The 17,461-nt window shown below is 31.1% G+C and overlaps 1 protein-coding gene across 1 annotated transcript in view; it reads right to left on the bottom strand.

Annotated features, from left to right (window-relative positions):
- Nucleotides 1-2,729: 2,729 nt before the first annotated feature.
- LOC148627365 (plexin-A4-like) overlaps nucleotides 2,730-17,461 on the bottom strand; it is a 119,614-nt gene continuing 104,882 nt past the window's right edge. Inside the window, exons 25-39 of the mRNA XM_088571795.1 lie at nucleotides 16,968-17,110; nucleotides 15,681-15,814; nucleotides 15,340-15,399; nucleotides 14,846-14,920; nucleotides 14,466-14,532; nucleotides 13,981-14,133; nucleotides 13,525-13,672; nucleotides 12,917-13,081; nucleotides 11,605-11,693; nucleotides 11,010-11,084; nucleotides 9,636-9,796; nucleotides 8,582-8,729; nucleotides 8,061-8,201; nucleotides 7,680-7,754; nucleotides 2,730-6,963 (exon numbers count right to left, since the gene is read on the bottom strand). Of these exons, the coding sequence (XP_088427921.1) occupies nucleotides 6,847-6,963; nucleotides 7,680-7,754; nucleotides 8,061-8,201; nucleotides 8,582-8,729; nucleotides 9,636-9,796; nucleotides 11,010-11,084; nucleotides 11,605-11,693; nucleotides 12,917-13,081; nucleotides 13,525-13,672; nucleotides 13,981-14,133; nucleotides 14,466-14,532; nucleotides 14,846-14,920; nucleotides 15,340-15,399; nucleotides 15,681-15,814; nucleotides 16,968-17,110 (1,751 nt within the window). The 3' untranslated portion in view covers nucleotides 2,730-6,846. The remainder of the gene's footprint in view (nucleotides 6,964-7,679; nucleotides 7,755-8,060; nucleotides 8,202-8,581; nucleotides 8,730-9,635; nucleotides 9,797-11,009; nucleotides 11,085-11,604; nucleotides 11,694-12,916; nucleotides 13,082-13,524; nucleotides 13,673-13,980; nucleotides 14,134-14,465; nucleotides 14,533-14,845; nucleotides 14,921-15,339; nucleotides 15,400-15,680; nucleotides 15,815-16,967; nucleotides 17,111-17,461) is intronic.

The following is a 17,461-nucleotide window of genomic DNA, read 5'->3' as shown; positions in this document are numbered from 1 at the left end:
TACTTCACATGGTAATTGTCCCCTAAATGTGCATTCTTATCTACAGGCTTCGATGTAAACAGGCTGGACGTGGTTCAAATAGCTTCTGGTACCATACAAGTGAGGAAGTCCATACATGACACTTGGTTTACCATTAGGACAGTTCTGATTTTTAGTTGTTCTGATATTATGCGAGTTCTATTCAATAACCATGCGGTCAATATCTTTCTGAAACAAGATTACAATGTGATAACAATATAATTACTGTCTATTTTCAAATTGTACATATGCCTTTTACATATAACTGTAGGTTTTAATGATTTCTTCTGATTTTGAGTTATACAAAGATCAGATTTTAAAAAAACGCACCTCATTGCTTTAGCAGGTTTACACAATAAAATTCGTGTTTGAAGTTATTTACAGGTGAAAGAGGGGGTTTCTAATGCTTTTAGGCTATTTAAACTGAATGTTGAGTTCTGATAGCGTCCAATTCTGTAAAATCATTTCAATTGTACTGCGTGAAAATGGTGCTCAGTAACTGTTGCATTGTGTCGAGGTATCGAGGAACGGAATGTCAACATCAAACATTGTTGGTAACCACAACGCATGCTTAAGCGTTTTAAAGATAATCAAATCCAAACATGACGAGGAAATATCATGCGCACATGTCTGTTCAGTAGATGAAAAGGATAAGATGTACGAAATAACTTTTAGAACTCTTGACAATAGCTTAGCATAGGGTGAAACCATCTAATAATAGTAAATTTATAGTTACCTGAACCAAACGAAGAAAACAGAACTGCATTAGATTTTTGTCGACATGGTTTCCACTAAACTGCCCATTATCGAGAAGGATTGAAAGAACATCTATCCAGAACTGTGAGTATTGCCTTCGGAAAAAACTCCATAGCATTTCAATACGCTGATTTCCCGTACTTTTACCATATATAAAACTCTCTTCGCGATTGTTAGAAATTATGTCCGTTTTCAGTCCCCATATCTCCCCTTACAAGATGTGGACAACCACCTCTTCTGCTTACTGATTCAATGAAGTACCCTGCAACTACTTTGGGGTCACTGCTGGTTTGATTTGCACATAGTCATATTATGTTTCTGGAAAACCCGTCAATACATCCATTTATGCAGATACCAAATTTCTTAAGCTTATCGTATGAGTCTACATGCCACAAAAAGTCTGGACCAGATGCAAAGTACTTTCGTCTACGGAGGCGACGTTTTAATCGAAACTCGATGCCCTTTTTGTCCAAAATTTGCATTAAAATACTCACAGCCTCCCTTGAGACACATATTCCATTGTGAATACATCTTAAATGCATTGCGCGATATACTAATTGACTAACCACCATCTAGTTATTCTTGGATAAATTCAGCTACTTCGAGAGTATCATTTCGAAATTTGTAGACTTTAACCTACACATAGATGACACAGGTCGTTTAAAATCGAAACTTAATTACAAACATTACAGTTTGGACTTTTCAACTGTGAACCTCCGTTTTCTTTGTGGTAATTTATCAATAACATCTTTATCCTATGGAATACTGATCCCTTTCCGTCGTGTATGTGATTTCTTCGTACAGAGAGACGTACGCTACTTGGCTGACATTTGATTTACCGATATGAATTTTCTATTTCAAATATAAAAAAAAAATATTTTAATAAAATTCTCATTTCTTACTAGATTAACTATCTACCAATCTTGACGCGAACCAGATTTCACGAACTTGCATTGTGATGCGTGCCGCTGGCGGAGGGATACACTTACTCTTTAGGATCACTTGATTTATCCTGTCTCATTTTTTTTGGTAGGTGAGTTTTTATGTGCTAGTCTAGTTTTCTTATCTTCAGTTTCGTTATGTGTTGGTATTCAGTCTATTGTTTCCATTGTGTACGTGGGTAAGTTTCCTGTTTCCAGGTTTGCCAACGTCTTTGGAATTTGTTGCATCTGCATTGTCATTTGCTTTGATGTATTTGCTGATATTTATCCATGCATATCATTTTTAATGCATACTCTGTTACCTTCCCTGGTCATTTTTTATTAGGAATGGTATAGTTGTAAGTGTATGCTGACTCATTTCACCAACTGAACACACTTTTAGTGGCACAAAAACATTGGTTCATTCCTTGTTTTGCACATGGTAGAACTTGGGCTTCTTATTTCGATAGTTTTAGTTTTGAGTATTTCTTGTATGTAATTAAGTTTAGAATAAAGATCTTCCTATATATATGATTCTAATGCCGCTGATGAGAGGCAACTCCTTGAAACATGTGTACAGCATATCGGAATTCGCAAAATATATGATTGGGATTTTTTTTGTATTTAATAGCCACTGGGTTGATGCCACTGCTGGTGATCTAAGGTCCTCGAGGTTATTCATCACCCCAGTTGTCAAACTTGTCTGACCCTGAATCATATTAAATTTTATTTATCATGTGTATCAAAATCTGCACTATTTCGAATTTAAAAATAACAATGAGGTTTCATTCTTTGTATTGCAAACCTCTCAGTGATGGATTTGGCTTCCTATTTCTATAGATTTGGTAATTAATTTTTGGATACTTCATTCTAATACTGCTGATGAGAAGCTACTCCTTGAAACATTTGTACAGCATATCGAAATTTGCAATAGGTACTTTTTTGTATTAAGTGGTTAAACTTTGTGTCAATAATATTCCACTACTTAAAAAAGTGATTATGTTCCATGTATATAGAAAAAGTGAAAAACCTTAATTTAATTGTTTTTAGTTTATTTCCTCATAAATGACATTTATCATTTAGAACTTTAGAAGTCAGCATTTATATCATGTAATTTACATATTAGATCATATTTTATATACAATATACAATATTATTTACATGATGTGCATAGCTAACAATAGTATCAGATTTGAACACATAAAAGCAATGTAATGTTTCTGAATACATGAAATATAATGAAAGGAAAATAAATTGGATTGGTAAAAATACCAACAATATACAGGGAAAAGTATATCCTACTATTTCCATACATGAAAAAAATGGGCATTTTTCCATTTGAAAAGAAATTGCTACTTAATATCAATTTTTATATCTCCACACGAGATTTAGAGTTCTTGAATATAACTTATATATATATTAATTTCAGATATCTAAGTCAACTTAAACCATACTCTTGTTTTTCAATTGTCAATCACTCAAAACTTATTTCATGCATCTCTACTGATACTAAAAAAAATACCAGAAGTAATAAAAATAACCAGTTAAAATTCTATTTATAGTAAAACATTATGTATACTTTTAATTATTAATTATTTCAAACAAAAGGAACAAGGACTCTGGATCATCCACTAACAAAAATACAAGTTAAGTGTCAGTCTGTTTAAGAATCAGGCAGTGGTTGAAAATCCACCATTTTGAAAGTTTAAATTGTCTTTCTGCCCCATCAGAATCAAGGAAAAAAGACAAGATTTTCTACATCACTTTGGTGAATTGAGTTGTAACTTCATTGAAAAGCACTGAAAATTAACATTTCAAGGGCAGATAACTCTGTCAAAAACCTCATTTTTCTAACATTCTACTCAAAGATTTCTTTAGCAAGTCCAGTGATGCAGATATAAAATAATGGTCTTTTCAAATTGAAAAAGCACCTTTGAGTGAAATTGAATTGTCAGATTGATGGAGTTTTGATATGCATGTTTCCAAAGTTCCCATTTTACCTGATTCTTGCAAGAACTTACACTTATTTAACAAACATGAAAGTAAAATACACAATGATAAAAATTTGGCACAAATGTAAATGAGATTGCTATTTGTTAGATCAGTCACATCTAAAATTGCATATATGACTAATATGGAAAGGTTTTGTTCAGTGAACATAACACTGTGATTGAAAATATTGTTCAAGGCTATAAATATAGACAATGTATGAGACTGATAAAAATTAATAGTAAACAAATTGAGTTGTCTCCATGAAGTATTATTTTACATAATTTTTCAATCTATAGAAAATTTATATTTCAATTGATTGATGAAAATGATATTGAAAATTTCAATTTGGTTATAAAGAACTATGTGAAGTGAAAAGAAAATGCCATAAAAATGAAGTAAAAATTATTCTGGTTACAAAGGGTCTTTAAGGGCGACTAGATAACTATGTTCAATGTTTTGCTCACAAAAAAATATATTTTTATTTTTGCACATAATTTGTTGATATAGTTTGCCTTACAGTAGTTTTTATTTAAGTTGCTATAGGCAACCATTAATGGATTATACATAAGAGTGAAAACTATATTTAGAAATTATGAAAAAAAATTATATTCATTAGTACCTCTTTTGTTGGGGGCAATAAAGTATTTGGGGGAACATTTCCATTGGTTTTCTGACAAAAACCCATGGTGGCCAATTTCTTCTGTTTAAATTGCTACATAACTGATGACTATCAAGGGAGGCAACTAGAGGTAAAAGCACTTTGCATGATTCAACTAAACACATTCTACAGTAATATGACAGTATAAGAAACCTGTATGAACACATAGATTTGTATATAACAACAAAACCAATATACCATATTGTGCTGTCTATAGCAATATAAAAATGCTTAACAAGACCATACATAAAATGTAAGCTACCTGAATATTCTGTACACATTAAACTTGTCATCATCTTTTAACACTGTCATTTATAAAAAAAACAAAAACAAAAAAAAACAAAAAACAATCAGTTTAGTTCTGGTTTTGTTACTGCATATATTTATAAAAACAGAGCAAGTGTTCTTTTTTTATTTCATTTTTGTTCTTAACAAGGGATTTTATAAAAAAAAAAAAAACAATTAAATAAATTACAATCAACATACTTTTCACCATAGGAGACATTTCATGGTATTTGATACTGGAAGAAAAAGTTTTTCTTAAACCTGAGGTGACCTAAGTTATGCAACAGGTTTAAACAAATACAAAAACGAAACTCTGGACACAAAAGTCTGACTACATTCACAAATGATGTTTTACTGTTCCCTTATAAAAATGAAAGACTTAATAATACAAAATATTGTCCATACAAAACCATGATGTAAACAACAACAATAATTTAACAAACAAACAAACACAAACTATTGTCTATTCCACATTTCTATGTAACTTTTGTCCCAGCTATTTTAAGTAGCAAATGAATAACCAATATATCTTTAAATATGAATAGCAATAGTTATCCTATTAACATGTACAGAGGTTATTGTAAATAAACTTTTTTAATTTGATTTAAGGCCAAATAAAATTAATAAGTAGATTCTCATCCCCTCCTGCCCCAAAAATTGACAAAAAATTAGGACGAGAATCTCAAAATCTGGATTTTTCTGTGTCAGTTTCCAGTATTGAGATATTATAAAACACTTCCATATCTTGGTGAATGATATTTCTTCTTAGAAACTAATGTGGCTATGGATTTTAAATATATCTACACTTCAAATAGCTAAAATTAGGCTAGCAAATATCTGGTAAGAAATTAAAAAAAAATTCCTCAACCCATCTATATTATTGTGATGGTTGGATGAGAATCTACCATTTACGTTTACTTGGCCTTATATGAGTAATTTATACAAAATTTAAGAACAGTCTATAGACATGTTTAAAATTCCCCAAATTTATTTCACATTGAAATATAATGTGAAAATATATAGATATATAATTCTAAAATCCTATACTTTTTTTATTGCAAGGATGACAAAGTACATGTATACTTAAGTAAAGATTATTCATCACACAAAACCTTAGCAGCTGTATCCAATTCTTTTCAGTCAAAATCAATAAATCATATCTCTAATTATAAAATCAATAAATCATATCTCTAATTATAAAAATTACAGAAATAAATCATATCTCTAATTATAAAAATTACAGAAATAAGACAAAATGCGATATATTGTATATATTAAAAGCCATTTGTTTGTATACTAGAGGTAAAAGCCAGTATGTTTACAAAAAATGCAGGTGAAATTAAACTCTACAGAATATACATATATTTATGTTTAAACTGCAAAATGCTCATGTTGATAATGTAAAAATAATGCACACATCTTTCTACCTTAATACATGGGTGTTGATTTAAAATTTCCAGATATTTTGCATAATATATAAAAATCTATCTCTGTATTGCAAAGTTATCTAATGTGTCTAATGCTTTGTGCATGGAAGACAATAATTTTGTTTTCTGTACCACTTAAAAAATATTTTAGAAAGTTTACACGGCAAAGCTTGTTTCATTCATTCCTGGTAGTGACTTAAAATGTTCAATTCCCTTTCTACAGAAAAAAGTATGACATAACTGATATATATGCTGTATGAAGAATAGTGTATATATGAGGGATGCAAGTGAAAAAGAAAATAAAGTAAATACAAACTAATCATTAACATACAAAATAATAGACATATAAAAACTTGATTGCTGTACTTGGAACACAAAGATTGCAAATAGAAGTTAAACAAGTCTTCCATTTTTTGTTTAAAAAATTGCATTCTATCTAGAGTTTCTTTATATCACAGTCAACTGCATCAAATAATTTTGCTACTATGGCAACACATAAGAATATGAACTGGAAGCTGGCCTAACTTTTGCCCAGAACAAAACTTGCCCAACATTCATATTCTTACAAATTAATAGGCTAACTGTTCGAAGTCAAAATGTCCTAGGCAATATAGTAACTTGCCTACATCAACTATAGTCCATAAATAGACATCTTTCAAGAACCATACATCCACCATTCAAAAATCAGTTGAAGGCAAATATTAATGGTTTTGTAGGAGCAAATCTACAGCAGTCCAATCCAAGAAAGGCTATGCTTAGTATATGCATTCTCAAAGAAATTCTAGAGGGGCTACACATAGGCTAATCCTGAATTAGAAGGTCCCTCCATGTTTGTAATCACATTACCAAGTCTATCATGAAGCTGTTGAGCTTTTGTGAAACTGTCTGCTTCTAAACTCTCATTTATCTATAAAGGAAACAATCACTATTATTACATAAAACTTATAAAGTTGTTGTAGTTTTATAGCGAGTAAAACAGTTCACTTCAGGAATTGAGTTAGTCTTCCCTTGAATTAATAATCGATCATTATTTGCTTATCTTCCTTAGGTAGTCAACTAGACAATTGAAAAGGGATTTAACCTTTCTATCAAACAAATTGAAAAACCTAAGGAATGGTTGAGAGTTTAAACCTCCTTCTTTGTTAACTATTTAACTTACTGTGAAAATTCTATCATATTTTTGTTTCTACTTGCCTAGCATAATTCAACTATGGTGTAAAAACTAAGACTTAACTTGAAGAGTTTTATATTTAGATATTGAAAGGATCCAGATCAACAATTTGCAAATAATACACTTATAAAAAAACAAAATCTTAAGTTTTATTTGATAACTAATCCACAGAAACTAGTTTATTCGGCTTCTGAAATTGTTGTAAGGGAATGAAATACCATTTAGGTGTTATTTTTGCAGGATGCTAATTTTGGCACTTTTTTGCAGTCTAGTTAAAAATCCAAAATGAGTTCAGCAAAATATTTCTCATGGCTTCAGAACTTAGTGCACTACTTAGCATCCGTCAAAATAAGAAACACAAAATTTTTTTGTATACTTTTTTGCCTCAAAATCACCGAACTTTACACCCGCGAAATAACCCATCATTCAATACTATCTGGTTAGCCACTTACCTCATTGCTGTACTTCTGGACATAATTGTACAATTCAAACAAAGCATTATCTTTGGTAAAATAATTGGTGCTCATCTGAAAATTAAATAATTAAATCATTTTAAACTCTTTTTCTTTTTTTTCTCATTTCTATGCAAGACAAAATTGAACAAATTATGAAAAAAATGTCATTAATCTGCTGGTTGTATCTTTGATTCCTTTCATTATAGTGTCATTTTCTTTATTAAAGTCCACTAAATTCATCTAAAACTGCCGTGTTTGGGACTAGAAGAGGCTTAGTACCATTTATTACATCTCAGTTGGCAATATGTTCAATAAAAATCATTAAAAAACAGTACAAAAAAGGAAACTATAGAAATAAATAGTATCATCAAGCCTTACCCTTGACACCTCTGCCAAATAGGCATTGAGATCTTGGTCACTGACAGCTGGCATCTTCTGTATGTCATCAAAATATTGGGAAACCCATCTCTTAAATACTGGAATATCTCTTGCAAAAAGTAATTTGTTTGAAGGGGAATCCTGAAGAAATTGGGAAAGTTATGTAACTCAAAGTCAACTTAAAAGTGAGTGAGATTGAAAACATGTAATAAACAAGACGGCATGATCCAGGTTTTTTCAGGACAAACATCTAAATGAGTTATGCAAGCTCTTTTTCTATTTCGATACAGAACAACTTAACAGTTATACTGAACAGGGAAACAAATAAACAACTTTAATGCATTTTTTTAAAAAATCTTCACAGTGATTTTTTTTCAAATTTTGAAAATTAAAAGTGTTATCTGAGAAAAATATGTAATCTTTATGAAAGTGTTTTTTTCATTATTCAAGAAATTATATATGCCAGATTTAAATGTTTATGTACACCTTAAATGTTCTCCTCTGCAATGTGTTAAACATACCTTACTGAGATTCTGATCTGACGTTGAACAACTGTCCATAAAACACTGAGCTACCACAGACAGACATGAGTCAACAATATTAGTTTTATGGACATCAAACACAAAGTCAGGATTCTTTATAATGTTTACCCAGAATCGTAATAACAAACTGAAATATACACACATTAACATATACCTAAATATGTAAAATACTTAATGTTAAATTCCTGTCTTTATAATGAATTAAACTTGGTAGATGTGATAAATATAACACATGAGATTCATATTGTAATTACTTAATCTTAATACTTCATTTCTTTGATATTATAGTATTATTGTGTAAAGTTTACCATATTGACCTAATTATTGGTCCAAAGCTAGCCATATTGGACTGAGGCTGAAGTCCAATAACACTTACTCAGCCAATATGGAAAAACCATATGAAATTAAATCTTTATTGACCAACTAGTCCAGCAACTGGTCCTGGATTTAAATGTGTGCAATAAGTAAGACATATTGAGCAGTTAAAAGCCGTATAGGATGGATAAATCCCATATTTGCATATAGGATAATATTTTAACATCAATAAAAAATCCTATTTGCTCTTGTTGTACTGTGAAGTGTTGACATTAGAATTGTTAAGTAGGAAGTAAACACTATGTAAAAAAAAAACAACAAGTACTATCTTTAAAAAAAAGAAAGCAGACACAGTAAAATTTGATCTTCAGATTTATTATTTTCTACATTTCATTCAGGAAATAACATCAATTTTCTATACAATTTTTTCGAACGCCACTAAGATATCATTATTTGGCCAATCGAGAAACAGAATTGTGATCAGGTGACTTGCATTTCCATGGAAGAGCATCTTTAAGGTCAAAAGGTAAAAAATGAAACTATACCAACCGTGTCAAAAGAAAACAACGAACTTAATTTTGACATATAAAAAAGTGCACAGCAAATAACAAGAATTTTATCCTTTCATTAGTCAGATAAATGTTTCATATTCTAATCCTTAGTTTTGTAAAGTTGTCAAAATATATCTTGAAATTATAACCCTTGACCCTTTACTGACCTGTTACACTTCCAAGTATAAGCCACTTCAGGGTCAGTAATATTATGCACTCTGGCAGCATCATCCAGAAAATCAAACAGATATTTTATCACAGGCGCCATATAGTCATTAGCAGTTAATACAGTTTTTATAAAATCATCAATATATTGCTTCAGAGTACCCTAAAAAGAAAGTCAATGCAAACGTAAGTTCAAAACACCTGATAGAGATTTTTTACACTGACTTTGGCCCTAGACATATTTTTTAAAAGTAATATTTTTTAAGTAATATTATTCATACTTTCAAAAAGTTATTATAGAAATTGTTTCTGTCTCTTCATACTTTCAAAAGTGTTTCCGTCTCTGTTATTGCCTCGCTGCCTTTATCCTTCAACTTTTGAAAATGTCAACTAGGTTATACCTGCATGTAGCTGAACTCCAACTAGGTTATACATACATGTAGCTGAACTCCAATTCAAATTAGTTTTGGTTTTTATTAAAATGTGATGGAAGAGTAATCAAGGGAACCAAGGTTATAGCGGTAATCAAAAGAATGTAATCCAGGGACAAAGACCAGACATGGAAAACAGAAATACACAACAAAGAACATAAAGTAACTAAAATCATGAGCAACTCGGACTCCACTAAAAACTGGGAGCATGGACCAGGTGCACCGGTAGGGTAAGCATCCTCTGCTTTTCTAGAACACCTGCCGAGTTGCTCATAAAAAGTCAAGTCTGGGGTAGGAAAACTATGACCTGTTGAATAAATCAGTTTTCATGGTGCAGATGGATACACCATAACGATCCACGAGTTCATGATGACGACCATAAAACTTCTGTAGTGATGACTTCAATCTTGTAGCAACATAACCCTGTTCCAGAAGCCTATTTGTTAGAGTTCTAGTGCGATATAAAAAGTCTGCGTAGGGAGAAGATATTTCATGTATAATAAAATACTTATAAATGCTTAACTTCATGGAATAGAGTTGTCTTTCCTTGTTTAATGACCATTACCTGATGAAATGACTCATAAGAAAGGTTTAACTCTCAGACATAGATTCCTAGGCCTATGGAAAAATAAAGAGATTATATCTCCTTGGCAGTTGTCTAGCTACCGTAATAACCTAAGGAAATTCATCAGGGTCCAGTTGTTCAAAATATTATCCACTGGATTAACACTTAAGAAATGGCTAACTTGTATAGATTGCACTAGAATATAAAGTGGAAAACTTTTATCCAGCGGACAACTCTTTTGGGCAACTAGGCCCAGCAGTGATTGACATGTAATGAAGAGATGACCAATTTTATTCACTGAAGTTAACTATTTAACTTGCTGTAACCTGTGTGATGTAATTAATTTAACAGTTAAACCATTTGACCCCTGTCCTACTAACCTTAGTAGCTAATAATCTAGTAAGGTATATCTCAGAACTAAGGCCTTTGGTCTGTGCATCGTCATGTTGTTTTACCTGTAAGAAAATAGTAAAATCATCTCTATTGTGGTTACCTATATGCAATAAATAGTGTTAAAAATGACTGCCTAATTCAACTGTACTGACTGCACAAACAGGGATATTGTTTTGTCATGGTAATAAAAAACTCTGATAAAACATGATTTTCAATCCCCACTTCATTATATTTAAAATACATTTTTTGTTTAAAGGGTGCATATAAAATATATACGAAATATCTTATGAGAACTAATTGGGATTTCCTAATATATCTACTATACCCTATGATCAACAAAGAATGGATAGGAGTAAGTAAGCAGAATATTATGAGTCTTATTTTTTCATGCAAAACATTCTAATTTCTCATCCTATCAATTCTACATACAAGTTTTGGTATGTTTTCCATCAGTCAAATTGGTTGTATAAAGACAATAATAGTGTTTTGACTTACAATCTTAATTTTGTTAGTCGGGTATTAATAATGAATTACAGATCAGTTAAAGAATCTTAAGATAACATCATATTTCAGATTACTCACTAGATGCCAGTATTTAGTACCAATTTCACTGTCGTTCCTCGTAATGGGGACGGCCTCACGGTATGAGAATCCTGAGGAATGAACAGAACCTGTTAATAAAAATGTGTTAGTTGTATACGTGGTTAATACCGCCACCTATGATGATAGGTTAGAAATTAAAGGGAGGTAACTCAATGTAAAAGCATAACAACATAAGATTAGCCAGCACCCTGTATATATCCCTTGATATGATTTCAGATGATGTTAATTAATTTTTTGTATATTTTAGATGATAGTAGTCAGTATGATGGTGATGGCAATGCCGATGGTGATGGTGATGGCTATGCCAATGATGATGATTATACCAATGGTAATGGTGATGGCTATATCGATAGTGATGGTGATGGCTATGTCAAAAGTAATGGTGGTGATGATGATGTTAAATGTTAGCTCAAATATCAACAGTGAACATTAAAAGCTATGAAAGCAAAGTATTATCAAAAGTTTCTTATACAATAATGAAACTGATATTATATCAGTGTAAGTATATTTTTTTATTTATGTATCATAACTGTTTATCTTAAACAAAATAGTTAATTTTGAAGGAATTTTGTTTTTTTAACAATGAAATATATCTCCAATATGTTAATGAAAAATAATATGAAAAAGGTAAACCTTAAATGCTCCAAAAGAAACATATGAATTCAAACACGTAAGTCTTTTAACACTTTTGTCAGCCCTGTTATTAACTTCCAAATTGGAAAAATTTGTCACGATAGGTAGTATTTATTGTCCTTATGCATTCTCCTCTTGTCATGGGCCGAAATGTTCAGCTTTGGTAAGGTACTGTGGGTTGTCATGGTGCTAAATGCCTTTGAGTTGAATTGTCTAGTATTGATTATGTCATTTTCGTAAACATTCTGGTGCAATGTTTTGACCACCATTATCTTTGAAAAAGCTCAGATTTGATTTGTATTTCATCATCAAAGCTAGTTTATGTTTCCTAGACTGGTGTGGTCCTCAATCTCATTTACCAAGTATACGAAAATGAAGCTGCCATTATACTGTTTTTAAGGTCCCGATTTTACATGCACAAAACCGGATATTGATGCTCTTTCTGCCCATAAGTATGCAGGACCCAGTTGATAATACAGCCATTTACGCTCTCATTGGGAGGGTACAAATATATGAGCTTAAAATGAATAAATAAAAATCAATAAATAAAAATCAACGACCAAATTATTTTTGTTTATTGTCTGTCTTTTTTTCTGTTTACATAGTCATTGATGTTTTCATTTTTAAAGGTTAATTGGTATTATTGATTTACCCATACCATTAGGAGATCTAGGTAGAGTTCGACACTTCTGGTATTGTGTGAGCACCACATCAGCACCATTTGGTATTTTATAATCTTTCAGCATATTCAGCTGTTTCCATCCATTGTCTTTATACTTCAGGTTATCTTCATCCTGTAAGGTTTTATTTTCATTGACCCAATCTGAAAAAAAAACCAAAGATTAATACATTTTGTATCAAAGATGTTTAATAAAAGGTAATTTTTGTTGTTGAAATTCAGACCTTCAGTTACCTAAAAACCTGACAACTTATGTATTCTACTTACTATTATTGAGAGTAATTAATTAGACCTCGTTCTAACATGTGAAACTTGCAACTTTAATTACCATTCCATACAACAAGCAATACTGATCTTACGACATGCATATCTACATATATTTCCTAATCTCAATATATGGTAGGAAGAAAATCCATTGAATTTTGTAGAAGAAATTGTGGTATATATGTACAATGTATGTACTTATGGACAAATGAATAAATGCCAAAATTTTGCTTGTATGTGTAATAATGGACTAAAACCTGTTAAAACAGATGTAAGTAAACATATATATTGTTGCTTCTTCTGGTGAGACTTTCTCCCCTTACCCAGATCGAGGTCTTCTCCAGATGGTCTGGTGGAGTATGGAATGTTTCTGTATATAACATCAAGCATTTTATCTTTAGCCTGAGTAATAGTATCACAGTCTAAACATCTACATTTGTATTTCTTCCCTTCATATTCAACATTTAAAGTCTGAAAATAAAGTAATTATATATGAATTGCATTGACTTCACCTCACTATATCTTATTACAATACACTTAGCCCTTTGTCAACAGAGCTTGTATTGTATGTTTTGCGATTCCACAATTTTGCCACTAGGCTATCATCTTTATATAAGGTTTATGAACATTAAAATCTTTACTAGAAATTACATAATAGGTTTCAAAATTGTTGATATACATAATCAAATAGATGATGAATAATTACTAACTTCAAATGCTGACCAAGAAATCATGAAATGGGTTTCAGAATTGTTGATTGTTTCTTTTATTTTACATACCAAAGTGACTGGTTCCAGCCTATTTTCTGTTCTGAGCAGCCTGTCCTCTGACAAGGAATATCTAGCATCACCGGTAACAGCATCCACTGGACCTTTGACCACTTGGAATTTTATTGCTTGGTACAGCAGGTATAAGGAGGAACCAGTTGATTCCTGATTTTATATTAAAAAAAGGACATTTAAATCTTACAATTAAATGAAATATATATTGAAAAATTAATGCACAATTAAACTGTCAAAGAATAAAATCATACAAGACTTATGCTAACAAATAAATCAAAAGTATTTATTTTACCTACATCATTACTCCCTTTTTAATGATATATTTCTTAAAAATCATCCATATCTTGAAAATTGTTTCATCAAAAACATATGAACATAATTGAAGGAAATTCTTAGACAAAATATCATTAATGATAATAAAACAAAGAATATCCTTTATCAAACTTTAATAATGTTGTGTGTGTTTTTTTTTAAATACCAACCTCTAAATTTTTGTACATGCAGAGAGCTAACCAGTTAGCAAGAAGTTTTTCTACCACTGATTCTGTCCTGAAATAATACAAACATTATCCCTTTATGATAACTCAAAATAATTTCAATTATTTTAACTTCCAAATTTGAGAATTGTCAAATTTGAATAGCAATTATTATTTAAAAATTCATAAATTATATAAAATTTATGACTGGTCTTAGCTAAAGGAAGACAATCAGACTATATAGTTTTAATGATTGATTGATTATTGTGGTTTAATGCTTGAGCAGCAATATTTCAGCTATATTCATGCGATGTATAGTTTTAAAAAGGTATTATAATTAATGCATTCCAGAAGTGTATTAATCTTTATAGCAGACCAATAATTACCTTCTCAGCATTAACTTTGGGTGTTTTTCTTCTACAGATTTCTCCACTAGTTCTTTTAAAAGTGCCTTAATGATTCTAAAAAAAATGCAGCTTTTACAAAACCGGTATGTAATATAATTAGTATATTTTTCAAATATGATGCACTTGAAAGCTTTTTAGACCACTGGGTTGACCGTCCATTTATATATTAATATGTTATATTATAAGGGTCTTTATTTATTGTTACTTAATGACACAATTAGCTTGAATTAGTATCTGCTTTTTTTCAAGTTATTCAGTGTTTTTGCTAGAATTTGAATCACTGCCTTGAAATAGCAATCCACTTCCATTCATATTCAAATAAAGTTTAATGCATAAAAAAAGTTTGATTTCTTTGACCAAACTTATTAGGAAAAAGGCATTTTTGGATAAATACAATATATTGTCAAGGACTTAAAAATGTTTGAGCTTAAATGTAGACCTGTCCTCAGTATACATTGGAAATAGCCACTTACTCTGTGATGTATTCTAAGTTGTTCTGATATAAAATGATAAGTAGTGATGCCACATTTGATCTGAAAAAAAAAAAGTCGAAAAATTATTACAGTACTGTACTGTATTTATGATGCAAATACAAAAGAGCTAGTATAAGAATCTTATTGTCAATATTTCCAATGAAGAAAAATTGCTTTGCCTAATTACATCATACTGCAGTTGTGTGTTGTATTTAATTTTTATCTCTACAAAAACTCAGTTTACTCACTGAGTAATAACAGACTTAGTAAAGCCTTTCAAAATTAAACTTAACAAAAATATAAATGACCAACATGTGATACAGTAATAAAAGAAAGCTAACTTGTCTCTAATGCCAAAACTTTTCTGTTTCTCTAATGTTCTGATGAATTTAAGTAGAAACTGTTTGTTCTGTAGAAGTTGACTGAAATGACAAATGGCTACATCTGGATGTCTCTCATTACTGCCATTCTTTGGCTGAAAAAATAAAAGAATTATCATTTATATCTTAAAGATCACTGGTGGATATTAGGTAAGCTGACAGGTGACATTAGGTTCCTTTTACACATTTATGGCTATATGAAGAAGAAAAACAAGTTTACTAATAAACCCAGGAAGGATATATGTGTCCAAATTATACAAACTTTTAAAAATGTCTTTTCATGAAAAACATGAGTACGCTGTTTTTCAGGTCATTGTTTTTGTTTTTCTGAAATGAATAATCACACAAAGATGCATGTGATGTAAATAACATTTTCAAGGTTGTTTTTTTTTTTTTTTTAGCTTTTAAAATTTTCGCTATTTAAGAGGTTACATTTGTGCGATTAATGCGGCTGTCAAAAGAGTTGAAGATCTTGATTATGATGAATGAATCCCATTCTGAATAATAATTTTGACTCAAAGTCTAAGTTATCCCTTATAACTAATTTGTCACGGGCTGAGTGAGAGTAGCACACAGAATGTCAGTTTTTGTATATCTTCCTATGGTAGGACGGAGTACAACATGATCCAACAATGGAGGGAAAAGAATTTTGTGATAACTTACTATAAGAGGATGGAGGACAACATGACTCAACATTTGAGGGAGGAGAATTTTGTGATATCTTACTATAGGAGGATGGAGGACAACATAATCCAACATTTGAGGGAAGAGAATTTTGTGATATCTTACTATGGGAGGATGGAGGACAACATGATCCAACATTTGAGGGAAGAGAATTTTGAAGGTGTAATCATCATATCTGTAAAGAGGCTTCTTTCCATCATCAATCTCTGTTGTAAGATTAATGCGACTGTCAAAAGATTTGAAGATCTTGATTATGATGAATGAATCCCATTCTGAATAATAATTTTGACTCAAAGTCTAAGTTATCCCTTATAACTAATTTGTCACGGGCTGAGTGAGAGTAGCACACAGAATGTCAGTTTTTGTATATCTTCCTATGGTAGGCGGGAGTACAACATGGTCCAACAATGGAGGGAAAAGAATTTTGTGATATCTTACTATAAGAGGATGGAGGACAACATGACTCAACATTTGAGGAAGGAGAATTTTGTGATATCTTACTATAGGAGGATGGAGGACAACATAATCCAACATTTGAGGGAAGAGAATTTTGTGATATCTTACTATGGGAGGATGGAGGACAACATGATCCAACATTTGAGGGAAGAGAATTTTGAAGGTGTAATCATCATATCTGTAAAGAGGCTTCTTTCCATCATCAATCTCTGTTGTAAGGTCTGTCATGTCTGTTTGTAGCTCAGCAAATGCTAAATGGAAAGAACAAAATTATCATTATATTATCGAAACAGGGAAAAGCAACCTCCCCTGGATCAAAGTACTACTCCTAACAACAAAGGTTATCTAGCAATTTATTTCTACGGTTTAAACAAGACACAAAATAGATACTTTCATTGTATGAAGAAAAGATGTTTTACAGAGGATATGATTCTGTACTCACAAGCAAAGACAAATTATGAACATTATGATTGTAAATACTTTAGGAGTTCAATGTTCTTGAAGATGAAAGAGAAATGTATATTGTATACAGGATTGGCTGGTGAGTTCAGCTGCTTTTTGTATGATTGTATATAATCTAACATTACTGCTGGTTCTAAACG

The sequence above is a fragment of the Perna viridis genome, chromosome 1 (assembly GCF_037379345.1).
Source record: "Perna viridis isolate PV_CMFRI_1.1 ecotype Kerala chromosome 1, ASM3737934v1, whole genome shotgun sequence".
Classification (NCBI taxonomy): domain Eukaryota; kingdom Metazoa; phylum Mollusca; class Bivalvia; order Mytilida; family Mytilidae; genus Perna; species Perna viridis.
Note: the sequence above shows the minus strand (reverse complement) of the source record. Positions and strands in the feature narration are given on the sequence as shown.